This window comes from Sapajus apella, unplaced genomic scaffold, assembly GCF_009761245.1.
Source record: "Sapajus apella isolate SASKATOON/1434 unplaced genomic scaffold, GSC_monkey_1.0 scaffold112, whole genome shotgun sequence".
Taxonomy (NCBI): domain Eukaryota; kingdom Metazoa; phylum Chordata; class Mammalia; order Primates; family Cebidae; genus Sapajus; species Sapajus apella.
The window spans coordinates 3140600-3157011 of NW_022437052.1; the positions used below are offsets into that span (position 1 = coordinate 3140600).

General features: G+C 52.7%; 1 protein-coding gene and 1 long non-coding RNA gene across 4 annotated transcripts in view; both read left to right on the forward strand.

Moving 5' to 3' along the window:
• The first annotated feature begins 99 nt into the window (after positions 1–99).
• MAD1L1 (mitotic arrest deficient 1 like 1) overlaps positions 100–16412 on the forward strand; it is a 501873-nt gene continuing 485560 nt past the window's right edge. For all 3 annotated transcript variants that reach the window (XM_032259845.1, XM_032259846.1, XM_032259847.1), the window contains exons 1-4: positions 100–233; positions 2038–2168; positions 2322–2436; positions 3406–3467. In XM_032259845.1, coding sequence (XP_032115736.1) covers positions 2092–2168; positions 2322–2436; positions 3406–3467 — 254 coding nt within the window. In that variant the 5' untranslated portion in view covers positions 100–233; positions 2038–2091. The remainder of the gene's footprint in view (positions 234–2037; positions 2169–2321; positions 2437–3405; positions 3468–16412) is intronic.
• LOC116537603 overlaps positions 6481–16412 on the forward strand; it is an 18597-nt gene continuing 8665 nt past the window's right edge. Inside the window, exons 1-2 of the long non-coding RNA XR_004263214.1 lie at positions 6481–9283; positions 10925–10927. This is a non-coding gene — a long non-coding RNA (uncharacterized LOC116537603). The remainder of the gene's footprint in view (positions 9284–10924; positions 10928–16412) is intronic.

The window sequence follows — 16412 nt, forward strand, 5'->3', positions numbered from 1 at the left end:
AGCCAGCAGGGGCTGGGGCCCAGGACCTTGGGGTACCCATGCAGTGGGAGTGTGTGGGGGGGGGTCTGTGCTGGGGTGGATCTCAGGCTGAAGAGAATTGTTGGCCTTGCCATATGCCTGTTTCTGTATGTGATGTATTTTTTTTTAATAGAAAATAGCAGGAAGCCAGTCAGAAAATCCAGGAACTCCAGGCCAGCCAAGAAGCGAGAGCAGACCAAGAGCAGCAGATTAAGGTGAGTTGCTTGTGTCGGGTGCCTTGTGGACATCCCTGAGGTGGCCTTGGCTCTCCTGCCCTTGTCGGCCTTTCTGCACCGGTGCCGAGCTCTGTGGGCCTCCTGTGAGGTTGCCCTGTGTGGTGGGAATTTTGCTGGGCACCTGTGTGGTGGGCGTTTTGCTGGGCACCAGGGATGCCATGGTGAATGAGGCAGATGCTGCTGCCCTCAGGGAGTGTGCATTCTAGAGGATGGAGACTAATCGGAGACACGGAGAGAAAATGTCCGAATGTACGATGATGTCAAGTGCTGAAGAGTGTGAGAAGATGATACAGGCATAGAGGGGCTGAGAAACCTGCCCACAGCTGCACAGCTGGAGCTGGGTCTCAGTCGGGGTGACCTACTCAAGCTCATGCTGTGCCCTTTCCCTGTGGAGGGCATGCCAGGGAGACGCTGACTCCGGATCCCTCTCCTAGCTCCTGTTGCCTGGAGAGCAGCCTCCAGACCCTGTGCTCTGGCTGTGCCCCCTTGGCCCCCCATGTACCCTCACCTCCATGCCTCATAACAGCTCTTCCTGGCTGCAGAGCTGACTGTCACCCCCAACCTAGCCTCTGCCATGTCACCTCCTGGTGGTGTTCCCTTGCCCCTCGTCCTCCCATCTGCATCCCTCGGCCCACCTGTCAGGATTTGCTGGCCGGTGAGGCCTGGTGTCTGTCTTTTGCATCACTGTCTCTGCCACTTGACCTGGTACATTGCACAGAGATGGACTCCGTTATTGTTTGTTGAATGACCGTCTGGTTTGGTCGTGGTTTCCTCCTGTGCCTGTTCAGTGACTTGCTGCTCACAGGTGTCAGCTGTGTCCCAAGGAGACTGGGTACCATAGTGAAAAGCCTGTCCTCACTATTGGAAAGACTAAGCTGTTACACACGTGCTACTAGAGAGGCAGAAGTGGGCTTGACACGGGAGGGTGGGATGTTTCACCATGGAGTGTCACCTTGGGCCAGACTTGGGATAGACTTTTGCTTCTAGATAGTTCCCTGAGGGCAGGACAGTGGTGTGCACAGCAGCCCAGCGGTGTATGGTGTGAATGCCAGCTCCCAGTGCGTGGTGGGCTGGGAGGACGGTGTTGGGAAGAGCTGCCCTGGACTAAATGCCGAGGCTCAGTATTGGAAGCAGCTTTGAGGGCCCTGGTGCAGCCCGGGAAGGCCTCCCAGAGGAGAGTCCTGAGCCATGGAGGCTGCTGAGGACCTGGGGCAGTTTAGTGGACTAACTTCCTGGCCTCAGTGACTTTACTTTTTAGGGGATGCTTTTTTCTATAGCAGATTTAGGTTCATAGCAAAATGAGCAGAAGGTAGAACTCCTGTGCACCCCTGCTGCCTGCCCTTCCCCCCAAAAAAAACACACACCGCCTTTCCTGGTAGAGTGGAGCCCGTGTGACGGTGATGAACCTGCCTGGACACATCAGTGTCAGGGAGAGTCCACAGGTCCCTCGAGTGTCTCTCCTGGAGTGGGACAGTGTATGGTTTGGGCAAATGTAAAATGTTCTATATTCACTGTTAGAGCGTCACACAGAAGAGTTTTACTGCCTAAAAATCCTTTGTGCTTCCCCAGTTAATCCTTGACTCTCTCCTTCTGAGCAGCTGACAATTCCGGAACTTTTGCTGTCTCTATAGTTCCCCCTTTCCCAGAATGTCCTGTGGTTGGATCCTGCAGTTCGTGTAGCCGTTGCAGACCAGTTTCTTTCTCTTAGCCGTGTGCGTGTGACTTTCTCCAGGTCTCTTCATGGTTCATTTTTCCCTTCTTTTCTGTCCCTGGCCTCCATCAGGATCTGGAGCAGAAGCTGTCCCTACAAGAGCAGGATGCTGCGATTGTGAAGAACATGAAGTCTGAGCTGGTGCGACTGCCTAGGCTGGAACGGGAGCTGAAGCAGCTGCGGGAGGAGAGTGCACGCCTGCGGTGAGGGGGCATGGGGGATGGAGTAGCCTGTAGTGAGTCTGGGTTTGTGCCCAGGAGCACGAGGTGCATACCCCGTAGGGGCAGGGCTCCTGGGCTCTTGGCTTCATCCCCAGCGTGTGTGGCTATTTGAGCAACTCTTTGTGGCACTGCCAGGGAGATGAGAGAGACCCATGGGCTGCTCCAGGAGGAACTGGAAGGGCTGCAGAGGAAGCTGGGGCCCCAGGAGAAGATGCAGGAGGCGCTGGTTGGCTTGGAGCTGGAGAACGAGGTGAGGGTCTGCGCGGAGTGGGTCGTGCCCTTGCGTGATGGGGTGGGAGGCAGAATCATGGTTCCCAGAGAGGTCCATGCGTTATCCCCCGAGCCTGTGAACACGGCACCTTTCCTGGCAGGGCGATTGAGGTCATAGGTCAGCTGGCCCACAGTGGGGAGGGGCTCCTAGGCTGTCTGGGGGCTCAGAGTGACATCAGAGGGACTTGGCAGCTCCTGCTGGGTGTGGAGATGGAGGAGGGGCCACAAGCCAAGGAAGGTGGATGCCTCTGGAAGCTGGAAAGAGCAGTGGACTCTCCCCTGGAACCTGCAGAAGGAACTCAGCCCTGCTGACGCCAGGATTCCAGCCCAGGGAGACCCATTTTGGATTTCTGAACTAGAGTACTATAAGATATTCCATTTGTAGGCTTTTTTTTTTTGAGACGGCGTCTTGCTCTGTTGCCAGGCTGGAGTACAGTGGCATGATCTCAGCTCACTGCAACCTCTGCCTCCCGGGTTCAAGTGATTCTCCTGCCTCAGCCTCCTGAGTAGCTGGGACTACAGGCATGTGCCACCACACCCAGCTAATTTTTGTATTTTTGGTAGAGACAGGGTTTCACCATGTTGGCCAGGATAGTCTCAATCTCTGGACCTCTTGATCCACCTGCAGCCTCTCAAAGTGCTGGGATTACAGGCGTGAAGCACTGCGCCCAGCCTGCTTGCTGGGATTCATACCTGAATTTATGGGCCCAGGAAGGAGTGAGGCATGAAGGGCACAGTGTGAGGCATGAAACGTACAGTGTGACTTCTGCAGTTGGGGAAGAATAACCCGGCCACTTCCAAGCAGACTTGGAGCATTTAGTGCCCAGCTCAGAGATAAGGGTAGGCTCTCCTGAGAGGTCGGGGACTCAGCGCCGTGATCATTATTGTCAGTCTTATGTGATAATCCTGTGGCAGGCGATGACAGGGTCCATGCTTTTGTTCTTTTCAGAGGCTGCTGGCCAAGCTGCAAAGCTGGGAGAGACTGGACCAGATCACAGACTTGAATGTCAGGTAGGGAGGGGGCAGGTGCCTCGGGGTCCCACCTTCTCTGAAGGGTCGCTGGGGAAGAGCAGAGTCTGTTTCCTGCTCACGGGCACTGTCTCTAAAAGGCTGGTGGGGGCCTTTTGTCCTGGGCTGCTCAGGTTTAATGAGGCCTTTCCCAGTGGGTGGGGCAGTGGAGCTGAGCGACTCTTCCTGCTGAAGCCTTAGTAACATATTCATTGAGTAGCAGAATATCCACAGCAAACCAGTGGCAGGTGTCTGATTGCCCTGCATTGTGGGGCTTTGTGAAAGGACTCTTTCTGGTGTATCCTGAGGAAGAAATTGCTTTTGGGGAAAATCATTTATTTTAGGGAACTGTAACCAGTGGAGATGAGCTGAATTTTTAGAGTTCAGAAAAACCCACCATATTAGATGCTGTTCTTGCATCGCTATAAAGAAATACCTGTGAGTGGGTGATTATGAAGGAAAGCTGTGGAATTGGATCACACTTCTGTAGGCTGTGCAGGAAGCGTGGTGCTGACACCTGCTCAGCTTCTGGTGAAGCCGCAGGGAACTTTCAGTCCTGGCAGAAGGTGAAGGGGAAACAGGCATGTCACATGGCAAAAGCAGGAGCGAGAGTAAGAGAGAGAGAGACAGAAAGACAGAAAGAGACAGAAAGAGCGAGAGAGTGCACGAGAGCAGGGCTGGGAGGGAGGTGCCACGGACTTCTTAATGATCAGATCTCATGAGAACTTACTATCATGAAGACAGCCCCAAACTGTGAGGGATCTGCCCCCATGATCCAAACACTTCCCACCGGACTCCACTTCTAGCCCCAGGGATTACAATTCAACATGAGATGTGGGCAGGGATGGAGATCCAAACAGTTCTCACCCACCGTAGTGGAAGACTATTGTCTGGTGCTTGGAGCAGCCTCTTCAGCCAGTCTGTGCCAAGCTGAGTGCCAGCGCATGGGTGGAAGGATGTGAGGTGGAGCTGCCGGGGGACCACCCCGGGTGCTGGGGATGGCATTCTTACAGACGGGAGAGCAGGACTGTTCCCAGTTCTGGTCCTGTCTGTCCTACCCCATCCATCTCAAGGGCCTGTGCTCATCTTTCTCCAGCAGTGGCTTGGTTGGCTCCCGCCCTTCAGCCGCTGGGCCCCTGCAAGTGACTGCCTCCTGGCAGCTCTGGCCTGGGCCCCACTTTGTGGTTGCCCTGGTGCACCAGGTCTCAGGAAGGTGCAAGAGTGATGCTTTTGAGGGAGTCATCCGAGCCTCGGGCTCATGGCCTTGGTGCTGGTGCTGAGGCTGCCTCTTGTGTTTGCTTGTGAGATTTCAAGGCTTCCCGCCTCCTGCCTCTTTCCTGCTGCTCTGGAAACAAGGCGGAGACTGAGATGAGACTCTCTGAAAGAGCTGTCCAGTGACTGTACCATCGAACTGCTGGTTCTGGAATCCACTACCTTCCCATCAGCATTACTGGCTTCAGTTCTCAGTCACCTGAAAATGCCCCTTCATCTTCTTTGAGCTTTGCTAAATCAGAGTGTGGCCTGGGCAGCCATCTTCTTTTGAACTCCCCCTGTAGAACACGGACTTCGGCAGGGCCGGCCTCAGCGGGGCCTAAATGCTTTGTGCTTCTGTCTGTTCACTGGGTTTATTAATTGCTTGTAAGGCGACCCTTCTGCTTCCAGGGACACTCTAGCCAGATGAGAAACCTCTGTGACTTTTTGCTGCGAGGGACATCAGAGGCCCCCTCGTGCCTGATGGGCCTGGCCTTGTTGGACGGTCCAAGTGTGCAGTTTGCCCTGGAGCACTTAGCGTCAGTCAGGCACACAGACCTGGCACAGCTGGCTGCTGTCTCTGGTTGGTTACAAAGTACTGCTGCTCTATCAGCCTTTGCCCTGTTCCCGCATCTGAGTGTCTTGCCTGGGTGTGGCCTATGTGAGGGCAAGCTGGCCTGGGGTGCTGCTGGCTGGTGTGAGCGTGAGCTGGCCTGGGGGTACTGCCTGGGTGTGGCCAGCATGAGGACAAGCTGGCCTGAATGCTACCGTCCGATGTGAGGGCGAGCTGGCCTGGGTGCTGCCGGCTGGTATGAGGATGAGCTGGCCTGGGGTGCTGCTGACCAGTGTGTTCCGTGTTTACTCTTTCTATCCTGGTGGCCAGGCCCTGCATGGGGGAGAGGAGGGGTCAGTCTGCAGGGCTGGTGGAGGTGGGCTGCCTGTGTCCACTGCCAGCTTAAAGTGGGGTGGGAGGCAAGTGGCATGCATATGTGGTGCCCTGCAGCTTTGATGAGGAAAATAGATAGTACTTTGGGGCTGGGCGGGGCTGGGTTCAAGTCCCCTTCCCACCAACAGTAAGACCTGTTTCAAGTCACTGTGCTGCTCTGGGCCAGTGTTCTCGTCATTGAAAGGGGAACACGGAGTTCTCCTCCCCGCTGCGTGTAAAGATCAGATGCCATCGTGTACTTGTGGAGGGCCCTGTGAGTAGGAGACGGCTGGTGTGAGCGACCTCTCTGAGCAGCCAGAGGCTGATGTCCAGGAAGGGATGGAGCCATCCTTGCTGTGGGGGTTGACCCCTAGTTTCCTGCGTTGGCCTTGGCCGTGGGTCTGGTAGAGGGCAGGTTTCCCCACGTGCTCGGTCACCTGCCGAGCCTGGGCCCCTTCAGGGCTTCCCACCACTCCTTGTGTTTCCTGTGCACCACAGGGTGGGTGTCTGAATGTGGTTCTGATTCATGCTCGATGTTAGTGGGGGTAGCACCCATGTCACAGTCCCTGGGAATGCAGGCTGGGGGTACTGAATGCGGCTCATAGAGGGTTTGGTAAATATGTGCATTTCTGGCTGGGCACAGTGGCTCACGCCTGTAATCCCAGTGCTTTGGGAGGCTGCAGCAGGGGGATCACTCTAGCCTACATGTTTGAGATCAACCTGGGCAACATAGTTGAGACCTGTCTGTACCAAAAAGAAAGAAAAAAAATAGCTGTGTTCAGCGGGGCACACCTGTAGTCCCAGCTACCCAGGAGACGGAGGTGGGAGGATCACCTGAGCCCAGGAGGTCAAGGCTTCAGTGAGCCGTGATCACACTACTGTACTCCAGTGACAGAATGAGACCCTGTCTCTCAAAAAGAAACAAAAAATGCATTATTTCTGGGTAAACCACAGATACACTGGGCTGTCTTTCTATTTTTAGGGACCAGATTTGGGGCAGTTCTTAGGGATTTCTGAAGCCCATGTCAGGCAACATTGAATGTGGCGATGAAGTGGGCAATGGGGACACAGATGCAGTGAGTAGCTGGGGCCCCGGGCGATAGCTGCTGCCTGTGGTCCTGTGGGAGGGGTGAGCACACTTGCTGTTCATGTGTAGAGATGCGTGCTTCTGTGGGTGAGCTTGGGGATCCCCTCCCCTCAGCTGTGGGGACCTGAGGTGACATCACATATCCCGGAAGCAGAGGGCTCAGCAGCTGGGAGTGCCCTGGGCCTATGCGAGTGGGCTGGCATCTGCTTACCTTCAGGCCCAGGCCTTGCTGGGATTTGGGGCTTGCCGAGGCCCCAGGCCCCGTGGGTGCAGAGCAGCTGCTGCCACTAGGTGGTGCCCCTGCCTTGGTGATCCTTCCCACAGCCATTTCTCTTTGGTCTCTTTGGCCTTGTGTTCCCACCACCCTCCCACCATGGGACTTGCTTGCTGACACCAGGGTTGTAGTTGATGGGGATGTGAGGGGCCTGTGGCCACTGTTCCTGCCTGCCTTTAGTGGGGTGCTTCTGGCTGTCTCATGCCTGCCCGGTTTCTGACCAGCATCCTGGGGACCCTCAGGCCCCAGGGCTATGAGCCCCTGGTATTGAGGCCAGGTGTCCTCTGTATGGCCCTTCCCTAATGACAGGACTCTGGTGTCCTGCAGTCCTCAGAGGGCTCTTTGGCCTCACCCCGGACTTGGATGTACCCTGCCTGAGCCCCAGGAGAGAGTGGCCTCCTCACCCTCTTCCCCATGTGAGGCTTCTTACGTCTTAGGAGAGGAGGCTGGGCGAGTTGGCTGGGGCGAGTCAGTGAAACCATGGGAAGACCCCGTGGAACGAGGTCCTTATGTGTCACGCAGGCCTGGGCACATGCGACATGTCCAGCACACAGGGTCATGCAGGTTGTGGGCATATTAGTTTCTACAACTTTGAAGTCACAGGCAGGAAGGGGACACTGCGTGTGGATGAGCCTGTGTGAATACATGTGGGGAAGGGCAGGATGCCAGTGCCAGTAGTGTGATGTTGATACGCTTTCCCTTAGGGTGTTGGGCACTGGGCTGAGGGAGTTAGCAGCAGTCTGGCACAGGAGGAGGAGGAGGTGTAATCAAGAGAGGCCAGTGGGAAAGATGTGTGAGAGTGGAGGCCATCTGGGAATGCAGGGTGCTTCTCTTTGGAAAATCACCTATTTCAGTAGAATGAGAAAGGGGTGCAGGCCATCTCTGTAGGCAAGCAGCACAACCATTGATAACAATCCCAAACGCATTTGTGGTTGAAAATTCTCAGCAAGCTAAGAAGAGAAGAGAAATTCCTCAACCAGGTAAAAGACACCTGCGGAAAACCACAGCTGATATAATATAAGGGTGAAACTGACTGCGTCCCTGACACAGAGACCAGGCAGGGTGTCTGTTCCCGCCACCCCTGGTCGCACTGTGCGGGAGATCTTCACCAGTATAATTAGGCAGGCAAAAAGAAAAGGTAGCTAGACTAGAAAGGAGGAAGTAAACCTATACCTGGAGACAACATAATGATCTGTAGAAGTTTCCAGAGTGTCAATGACAAGCCAGTAGGACTAAACAGTGAGGTTTACAGGGTCACAGCATACAAGGACAGTGTACCAAAATAGGTTACGTTTCCGTATGCTAGCAATGAGCCACTGGAGTACATACCACATGTGACGGCATCAAAGTCCATGAAAATACTCAGGGATGCATGTAAGAAAATCTGTGTAAGATTTGTACACTGAGAAGCTTCAGATGCAACTGAGACATTAAGATCACCTAATATAAAAAAATAGAGACATCATAAGGGGAAAAAGGAACTCTTTTCCGCTCTGCTCTCACATAGCCACTGACTCAGTACTTCTGACATCAGATACTGGAAGGTTCCCCACACACCAGCCAGTTCTCCAGGGGATACCAGCTGGGTGTCCTGCAGCCTCATCTGTACTCTCTCCACCTGGAGTTAGTATCAGCTCCCCCGGGATCAGGGCCAGTCCCACACGTCTGGGCCCCACTTCAGATTCTGATTGCAAGGTAGTAGGCTGTCATCTATGCTTCATTGTACTGTTTTCTCCTCTCCCTCTGTCACTGACATCAGCTGTACTTCTGACTAGCAGGCTATTAAAGGAGGCTCCTATAACCCATTCCTTGGGTTTAATTAATTTGCTAGTGTGACTCTCAGAACTCAGGAAGACATTTTCTTACGTTTACTCCTGTGTTATAAAGGATGTTAGGATGCCTGAATTGAACCTTAGAAAGACTGGAAAAAAAAAATAAAGGATGTTAGGAATAATTCAGGTCAACAGGTCTGTAGAGTGAGGTACGAGGGGAGGTGTGGAGCTGCCATGCCCTCTCTGGGTACACCACCCTCCAGGACCCTCCATGTGTGCAGCTCTGAACCCTGGCCTTATTATGGGTTTTTACAGAGGCTTTGTCACATAAGCATGATTGATGACACCACTGGCCATTGGGAATCAACTCAACCTTCCGCCCCTCTCCCCTTCTGGGAGATTGAGGGGTGTGACTCAAAGTCCCAACCCTCTAATTCCACCTTGGTGTTTCTGGTGACCATCCTATCTGAAGCTGCCTGGGGGCTGCCAACCACCAGTCATGTGTGTCAAGTGTATATTTCAGAGTATCATAAAGATACCATGTTCATGTATTGGAAGGTTCATGATTGTTAAGATGGCAGTTTGCTCAAATTGTCCCAAATATTTGACATAATCCCAAAAAAAGCCCCAGCAGGCTTTTTGGGTAGAAATTGATGAACTGATTGCTAAAATTTCTTTTTTTATTGAGACAGACTGTCGCTCTGTCACCCAGGCTGGAGTGCAGTGGCACAGTCTCGGCTCACTGTAACCTCTGCCTCCTGTGTTCAAGTGATTCTCCTGCCTCAGCCTCATGAGTAGCTGGGATTACAGGCACATGCTACCATGCCCGGCTAATTTTTTTATTTTTATTAGAGATGGGATTTCACCATGTTGGCCAGGCTGGTCTTGAACTCCTGACCTAGGTGATCCACCCTCTTTGGCCTCCCAAAGTGCTGGGATTACAGTTGTGGCCGAACATTTCTAACATTTCTGTGGGAATGTAAAGCACCTGTAAATTGTTATAGCCATAACAATTTTGAAAAAGAACAAGTTATAGGGCTTACACTGGCCAATTTCAAGACACGTTGTAAATTGCATAACTTGAGACAGTGTGGTATTAAGTATAGACGTATGTAAATCATTAGAACAAAGTGGAAAGTTCAGAAATAATTCAAGAATACAGTGTTGATTGTTGTCAAAAGTGTCAAGGTAGATCAGTGGGATAAAGAGTCTTTTCACGAGCATGGTGAACCAGTAGGCTGCCTCATGCTGTACACAAGATTTAACTGAATGATCTGTTGACTTATGTAAAAGTCACAAAATCTGGAAGCTACGGTTTGGCAAAGAGGTTTTAGGATACAATGAGCATGAACCAGAAATGAAAAAATTGATGAATTAGACTTCATCAAAATTGAAAACTTCTATCCAAAGACACAAATGAAAAGGCAGACCATAGACTAGGAAAATATTTGTGATATATTAACATGCATCCGCCCAAAGATGTGCTCCAGGATAATAAAGAATTCTCAGAAATTAGTTAACATAGTATAAAAAATGGTCAGAAGACTTTTAACAGATACTTTATTTATTTATTTGGACATGGAGTCTTGCCCTGTTACCCAGGCTGGAGTGCAGTGGCACAGTCTTGGCTCACTGCAACCTCTGCCTCCCGGGTTCAGGCAATTCTCCCACCTCAGCCTCCTGAGTAGCTGGGATTCCAGGCGTGCGCTACCATGCCCAGCTAATTTTTGTATTTTAGTAGAGATGGGTTTCACCGTGTTGGCCAGGCTAGTCTCGAACTCCTGACCTCAGGTGATCTGCCTGCCTTAGCCTCCCAAAGTGCTGGGATTGCAGGTGTGAGCCACTGCGCCTGACCTGCTTGTAACAGATACTTTACAAGAGATGGTATGCAAATGGTAAATAAGGACATGAAAAGATGGTCAATGTTGTTGGTTATGAGGGTAATACAAATTAAGACTGTAATTGCCCAACACAGTTCTTCTTGCTTCCCAGAAAAGCTAACTCACTGTGAACAGCAGGTATGACAGCAAAGAAAGAGTTTAATGATTGCAGAGCCAGGCAAGGGAGGTGGACAAGAGATAACTCTCAAATCTGCCTCCCTGAGAATTCGGAGGCGAGGGTTTGAGGATGTTTTGGTGGACAGCGGCCTAGGGAGTGGTGAATGCTGGTTGACTGGGTTGGGGATGCCATCATAGGGGTGTCAGGACTGTCTTTATGCAGTGAGTCAGTTCCTGGGAGATAGGGTCACAGGTCCAGGTGGCATCTCTTGAGCTGCTGAAATGCTAAATCTGAAGAGCATCTCAAAGACCAGTTCTTTAGGTTTCACAATAGTGATGTTGTCTGTAGGAGCCATTCGGGAAGTTCTGAATCTTGTAACCTCTGGTTACTTGACTCTGGGCAGCAGGCACTATAGAAGAGCAAGCTAAATAAGCAGAGGCAGGCGGTGGTTTAACTGTGCTTGTTCTCTAGCAAAGTTCAGGCCTCTGTGGTGATGCCAGTCTTAGGAATGTGGCTTTAATCTCCAAACAAGGAGGGGTGTCAGTTTTCCTTGCCTTGAAGTTTAACTATAAACTAAATTCCTCTCATAGTTATCTTGGCCTCCGCGTTAGAATAAGCCCCCCAACCCCCTCTGAACAAAAAAAAATTTAGCCTGTGAGGTTAGAAGCAACATGGAGTCAGTAATGTAGATTTCTCTCATTACTTAAAATTCAGTAAAGGTGGTTTCAAGACCACAGTGACATACCACTCTGTACACAGTAGAATGACTAAAATGAAGCAGACAGACCATCCAGACTGCCGGCAGAGACGCAGAGCAGCCAGCCCATCAAACTGGGAGTAGGAAGTGTTACGCCACTTTGGAAATGGTTTGGTAGCTTTTTACACGCTTACGGTATGACCCTGCAGTTCCATTCCTAGGTATTTAACCCAAGAGAAGCCCAGGAGAAAATGTGACGTCATGAAGACTTGTACAGGGATGTTTGTAGGAGCCTTAATCTAACAGTCTGAGAGCGGCAACAAGTCAGGTGCCTGTCAGCAGGTGAAGGGATGCATGGACCGTGGCGTCTCCATGCAGTGGGGTGCCACTCAGTGTAACACGCGACAGCAGCTGTGCTCAGAAACATCAATGAGCCTGTCTTGCTGAGTGAAGGAAGCCAGACTTACTGACTTTATACTTACTATACGATTCCGTTTAGTTGAACTCTTTAAAAAGGCAAGACTGAGCAACAGTGACAGAAAGCAGGTCAGTGATCCCTGGAGTCTTGTGTTGGGTTAAGATCGGGGGCCTGCAGGAGTCTTATGGGGTACTAGAAATATCCTTTGACATGATGGACGTGATAGCTGCATAGGTGTACACGCAGCAAAGCTAATGCCACTGCTCTTGTGAAACAGGTTCATGTGTGCACATCAGACCTCCCTCAAGCTGGCCTGCCAGCAGCAAGCTCCTTGGATTAGCTGTAAGCGGAAGGAAAATTCCTTAGTGGCGACTTGGACTGAATTGGAGAGTGGCCTGGGGGTGCTGTTTAAAGCCAGCCTTCATTTGGGAAGGGACCCATCCCTTGAGCTTATGGAAGGCCTAAGGCCACGGCTGCCGGGACCTCTTGGGTCTTTGGCATGTGGGCATGAGTGCCGTGGGAAGTGGCAGCATGTGAGGCCAGGTGCAGGCTGCAGACGGTCAGGGAATTTCACATTTGATTAAAAGCAGAACAAGCTACATAAATGTTAACAAATGAAATGAAAAGTGGGATGTTGTCATCCTTTCCTTCCCTCCCTGGTGACCCCACTCAGGGATGGGTGCCCCATGTGACAGCTTCCTGGCCATTGTCACATTGTGTTCTCATTATTCCTTGGGGAGCTGTTCCAGAGCAGAGCTGATTGCCCCAGAGGTGGGCAGCAGATCATGCTGTCCTCGGCCCCAGTTTGTCTTTCTAGGCAGTGCCTGATGAGTTTCTTGTGTATCATTCTGGAAATGTATGTACGTACAAGCTCTTTATGTACCCCCCTCGCCTTTTAAAATGGTGCTCCTTTCATAGTTTTATTTTGCAATGGTTTTCACTCAGTATTTGACAGTTTTTCAGCCCAGCACAGGCTGTTCTGCTGAACTGCTTTAAAGAGCTGCCAGGTAAGCAGGAGTGTAGACGGACTCAGACTCCAGCAACCCCTCTTGATGGGCGCTTAGGGTGTTTCCAGCTTCTTCCCCCAATTAACCATGCTAGGCTGGTTGGGTAAATTCTTAAAATCAGAATTTTTAGTTCAAAAGAGATGTGCATTTGAGACTCATAGCTGGTGCCGTATCACCCTCCCAAAAGCCTGTCTGCTGTCCGTTCCTGTCACGGCTTGAGTGCTGTTGCTTAATGGGGGTGGTGTGCTTTCAATATTTCTAGGGAGATTCAGATCGAAGTCACAGTAAAGTGAGTAGAGAAGGCATCTTTAGTGTCTTGGCTTTTCAAAAATGCCATTTAGCAGCTCCTCCTGAGGGGGACCCTATGAAATAGGAACGAAGTAGATGTCAAGTCCTGTGGCTGAGCCCCCACTTTAGGGAAGAGATCATTTGCTTTTGGCCAAGATGCCATGAGCAAGATGTTATTTGGCTTCTTGCCTGTCCCTTTGTGCCTGAATGTGGTCTTGCTTCCCATCCCGCTGGGTGGGCAATGTACCTATCAGCAGGCGCAGGCCTGAGCGGGGTTGAGGAGGCTGGGCTGGGGAGGTGGGAGGCGGGCGGTGGCAGCTAAGAGGCCTGGCAGCTGTGCCAACCTGGAACTGCTGACCCATCCCCTGGAGTCAAAGCTGAGCACCTGTCAGTGCTGAGCTGGACATTTTCCCAAAAACATTTGTAGACTGGCCAGATGACAAGTATCAGGGCCCAGCTTCCCTGATGTGTGAGGCCAATTAGGAGGACAGTGAGTGAGTTGCATGATTTTCCTCTAAGGAAGGGTCTACTTGACCAGCCGGGATACATTTATTATCCTAGTTACGGTGCGCGTGGTCTGTAATTACCCGGCTATTGAGTTGATCAATACCAGACGCCCTAGTGGTGCTTGGGAAGGTGGGTGGCTGTCAGGTATGTTGGTCCATTTTAATTGGCACCGGTTTGGTTTTCTTTGGGGCATGGGAGGAGGCGGAGAAGCATTTGGCCTTCTGGGTGCTTGTGTGAGTGCACCCTTTCTTCCTGTGTTGCATGCCAGATGCCTTGGGGTCTGGGCCACGTTTCCCCTTTTGGTTTGTTTGTTCATTCATTCATTTGTTCACCATAAGCTGCTCTCATGGAGCCTGTAGTCTGGAGGGAGAAGGACCCCTCAGGCCTGTGCATCTGTGGTGTGCAGGTCAGGTCCCAGGCCCTTGGAGCTGGACTGTGGTGAGTGTGCTTCCCTCCAGAGAAGCAGGCTGGGGTGGCACACGGACCAGGTTCCCAGCTCTAGCCTTGTCCAGAGGTGCAGGCTGGGGTGGCCTACGAGCCAGGTTCTCAGCTCCATCCTTGTCCAGAGGTGCAGGCTGAGGTGGGGCATGAACTGGATTCCCAGCTCCATATGCATCCAGAGGTGCAGGCAGAGGCCGGGCATGAGTGGAGTTCCCAGCTCCATCCACGCATGGTGACTTCTCCTCTCCACCCCAGTTCCTCCTGTGGCTGAGTCCTGGCCGCTTTCTGCCTTGAGGTTGTGTTGGTTTTCTGTAAACTCATCCTCTCAATCCCGAGCTTTGTGAGTTAAGAGCCCAGGTCTCCCTTTAGCGCCCTGTGCTGGGCGTGCAGTAGGCACTTGCTGAGCCTTTGAGGAGTGGAGGACCGAGTGAGGGGACTCTGTACCCCACTGTTGGTGGTGATGGATGGGCTGAGCCTCGGGCGCTCTTGGCTGCTGTGACAGGGCCCCCCTGGGGCTACTTGAGCTGCACTATCCCAGCAGGACCCCCAAAGCAAGGGCAGCAGAGAGCTTCCTGACAGCTGCCTTGCTTTGGCCATGGCCCTGGCTTGGGTGCAGCTTGTGCCCTTCTCTGTTCCCTTGTGAAGTTTCAGATGGGTGTTTCCAGCAGCGCCAACAGGCTCACCCTGGGGAGAGCACGTCACTGCTACTGGGTGGCTTTGTTTAACACCAGCCGCGTCTCGCAAGTCTCAGGCACTTCTGCGAAATATTCTCAGAATCCTGTGGTAACCGCACACCTGGCAGGCCCAGCCAGCACCATGCCGCCCACTGGTAGGGGCAAGTCACCCTGGGTGACTTGGGTCGAGCTTCATTCCAGGTGGGGTTGGGCAGGCAGGAGACTGTCAGAGTGTGGGGACGGTGCTGTGGGTGTTGGGACCTCGTAGGGAGATCCTAGAGAAGTGCTTCCCAGAAGAGGCTTCGGGGCTCCACCTCTGCGTGTTCCTGGCCGCACAGACAGCTGAGCGCTCCACGACGTGTCCGGGTAGCAACGCTCTGGGTCTCACTTGGTCTCAGAGCACTTTTTGGGGCTTTTCTCCAAGCTTTGTAGATAGGGTCTTCTACTTCCAGGCCTCTTTTTAAATTGATTTTTAAAAAGTCTGTACCCAGATAGTGACAGGCTTTAGACAAATCCAGCTACCATAAGTTCTAGGGTTTATTTTAGAGGAGGCGGTGGTCTCCCCGGTGGTATCTGGGCTGGTTTTTACTCTTGGGTACTTTCTGGGGTCCTGTTGTGTGCTGGCCTCTCCTTGTGGGCTAGGGGCTCCCAGGGTGCCCAGGTCCCTACTTTTACAGGTAGAGCAGGGGTGTCCTGGGCTGGGATGGAGGAAGGGTCTGGGCTGTGTTGTGATAGGGCTGGTAGGAGCAGGATTTTGACAGGCAGCTTGCAGCAGGCACTAGCTGAGGGCCAGAGGCAGAAGCCGAAGGCCTCCCTTGGGGTGCCCACTACTGCCTGCCATGCCTCCAAGGACTTTCCAGCAATGCCATGGCCTTCAGAGGGCTGGAGTCTCAGGCAGGTTACAGGGAGCTCTCCACCCTACATTCCTCAGTGTCAGCTTTGGGGCTGCGAGGTGTGACCTCTACAGGATCACCTGGGGCCACTCCCTTTGGTCAGCTGTAGCTGTCATTTGTATCAGGAGCTGCTGGTCTTGCCTGCACCGCCCTCTCCACCCTCCACCCACCCTGCATGGCCCAGGTTCTTGGGAGGAATGGGTGATCCCAAGCTGTTGAATTCCTGGAACCGGCTCCTCCCAGCCCCTGCAGGCTTCTCAGTGGTGTGGCCGCCTGGAAAGAGGGGTCCTGATTCTGCTGGACAGGTGGGACGGGAGGCTGGGCGAGGGGTGGGCCAGCTTTTGTGGGCTCAGTGGCTGCAGTTGGGGCCTGTGTACATGAAGCCTTTGCAGTAGCGCCGTTTGTGCAGAGCCACGTTGGGGAGCGGGGGCTTGCGTTAACAGAAGTGCTGAGAGATGATCACTGCACCACGAGCCAGTCAGCACCGGCCTTTGGGGTGGCTGCTGTGGACTCTGTGATCTGACTTTCCTGGCTTTTGTTTGACAGTGTTTCCATTTCCACTGTTACCAGGTGCAGAGCTCTGATCTCCCATGGTCAGAAGTACTGTGTGCGTGTCTCACTCAGGCAGAATGCAGAGGCCTTAGCTGGCAGCTGTGCATGGATCCTGGCACTGTGTTACCTGGCCAGGTGCTGAGGGGCAGGGGTCTGGGCCAGGC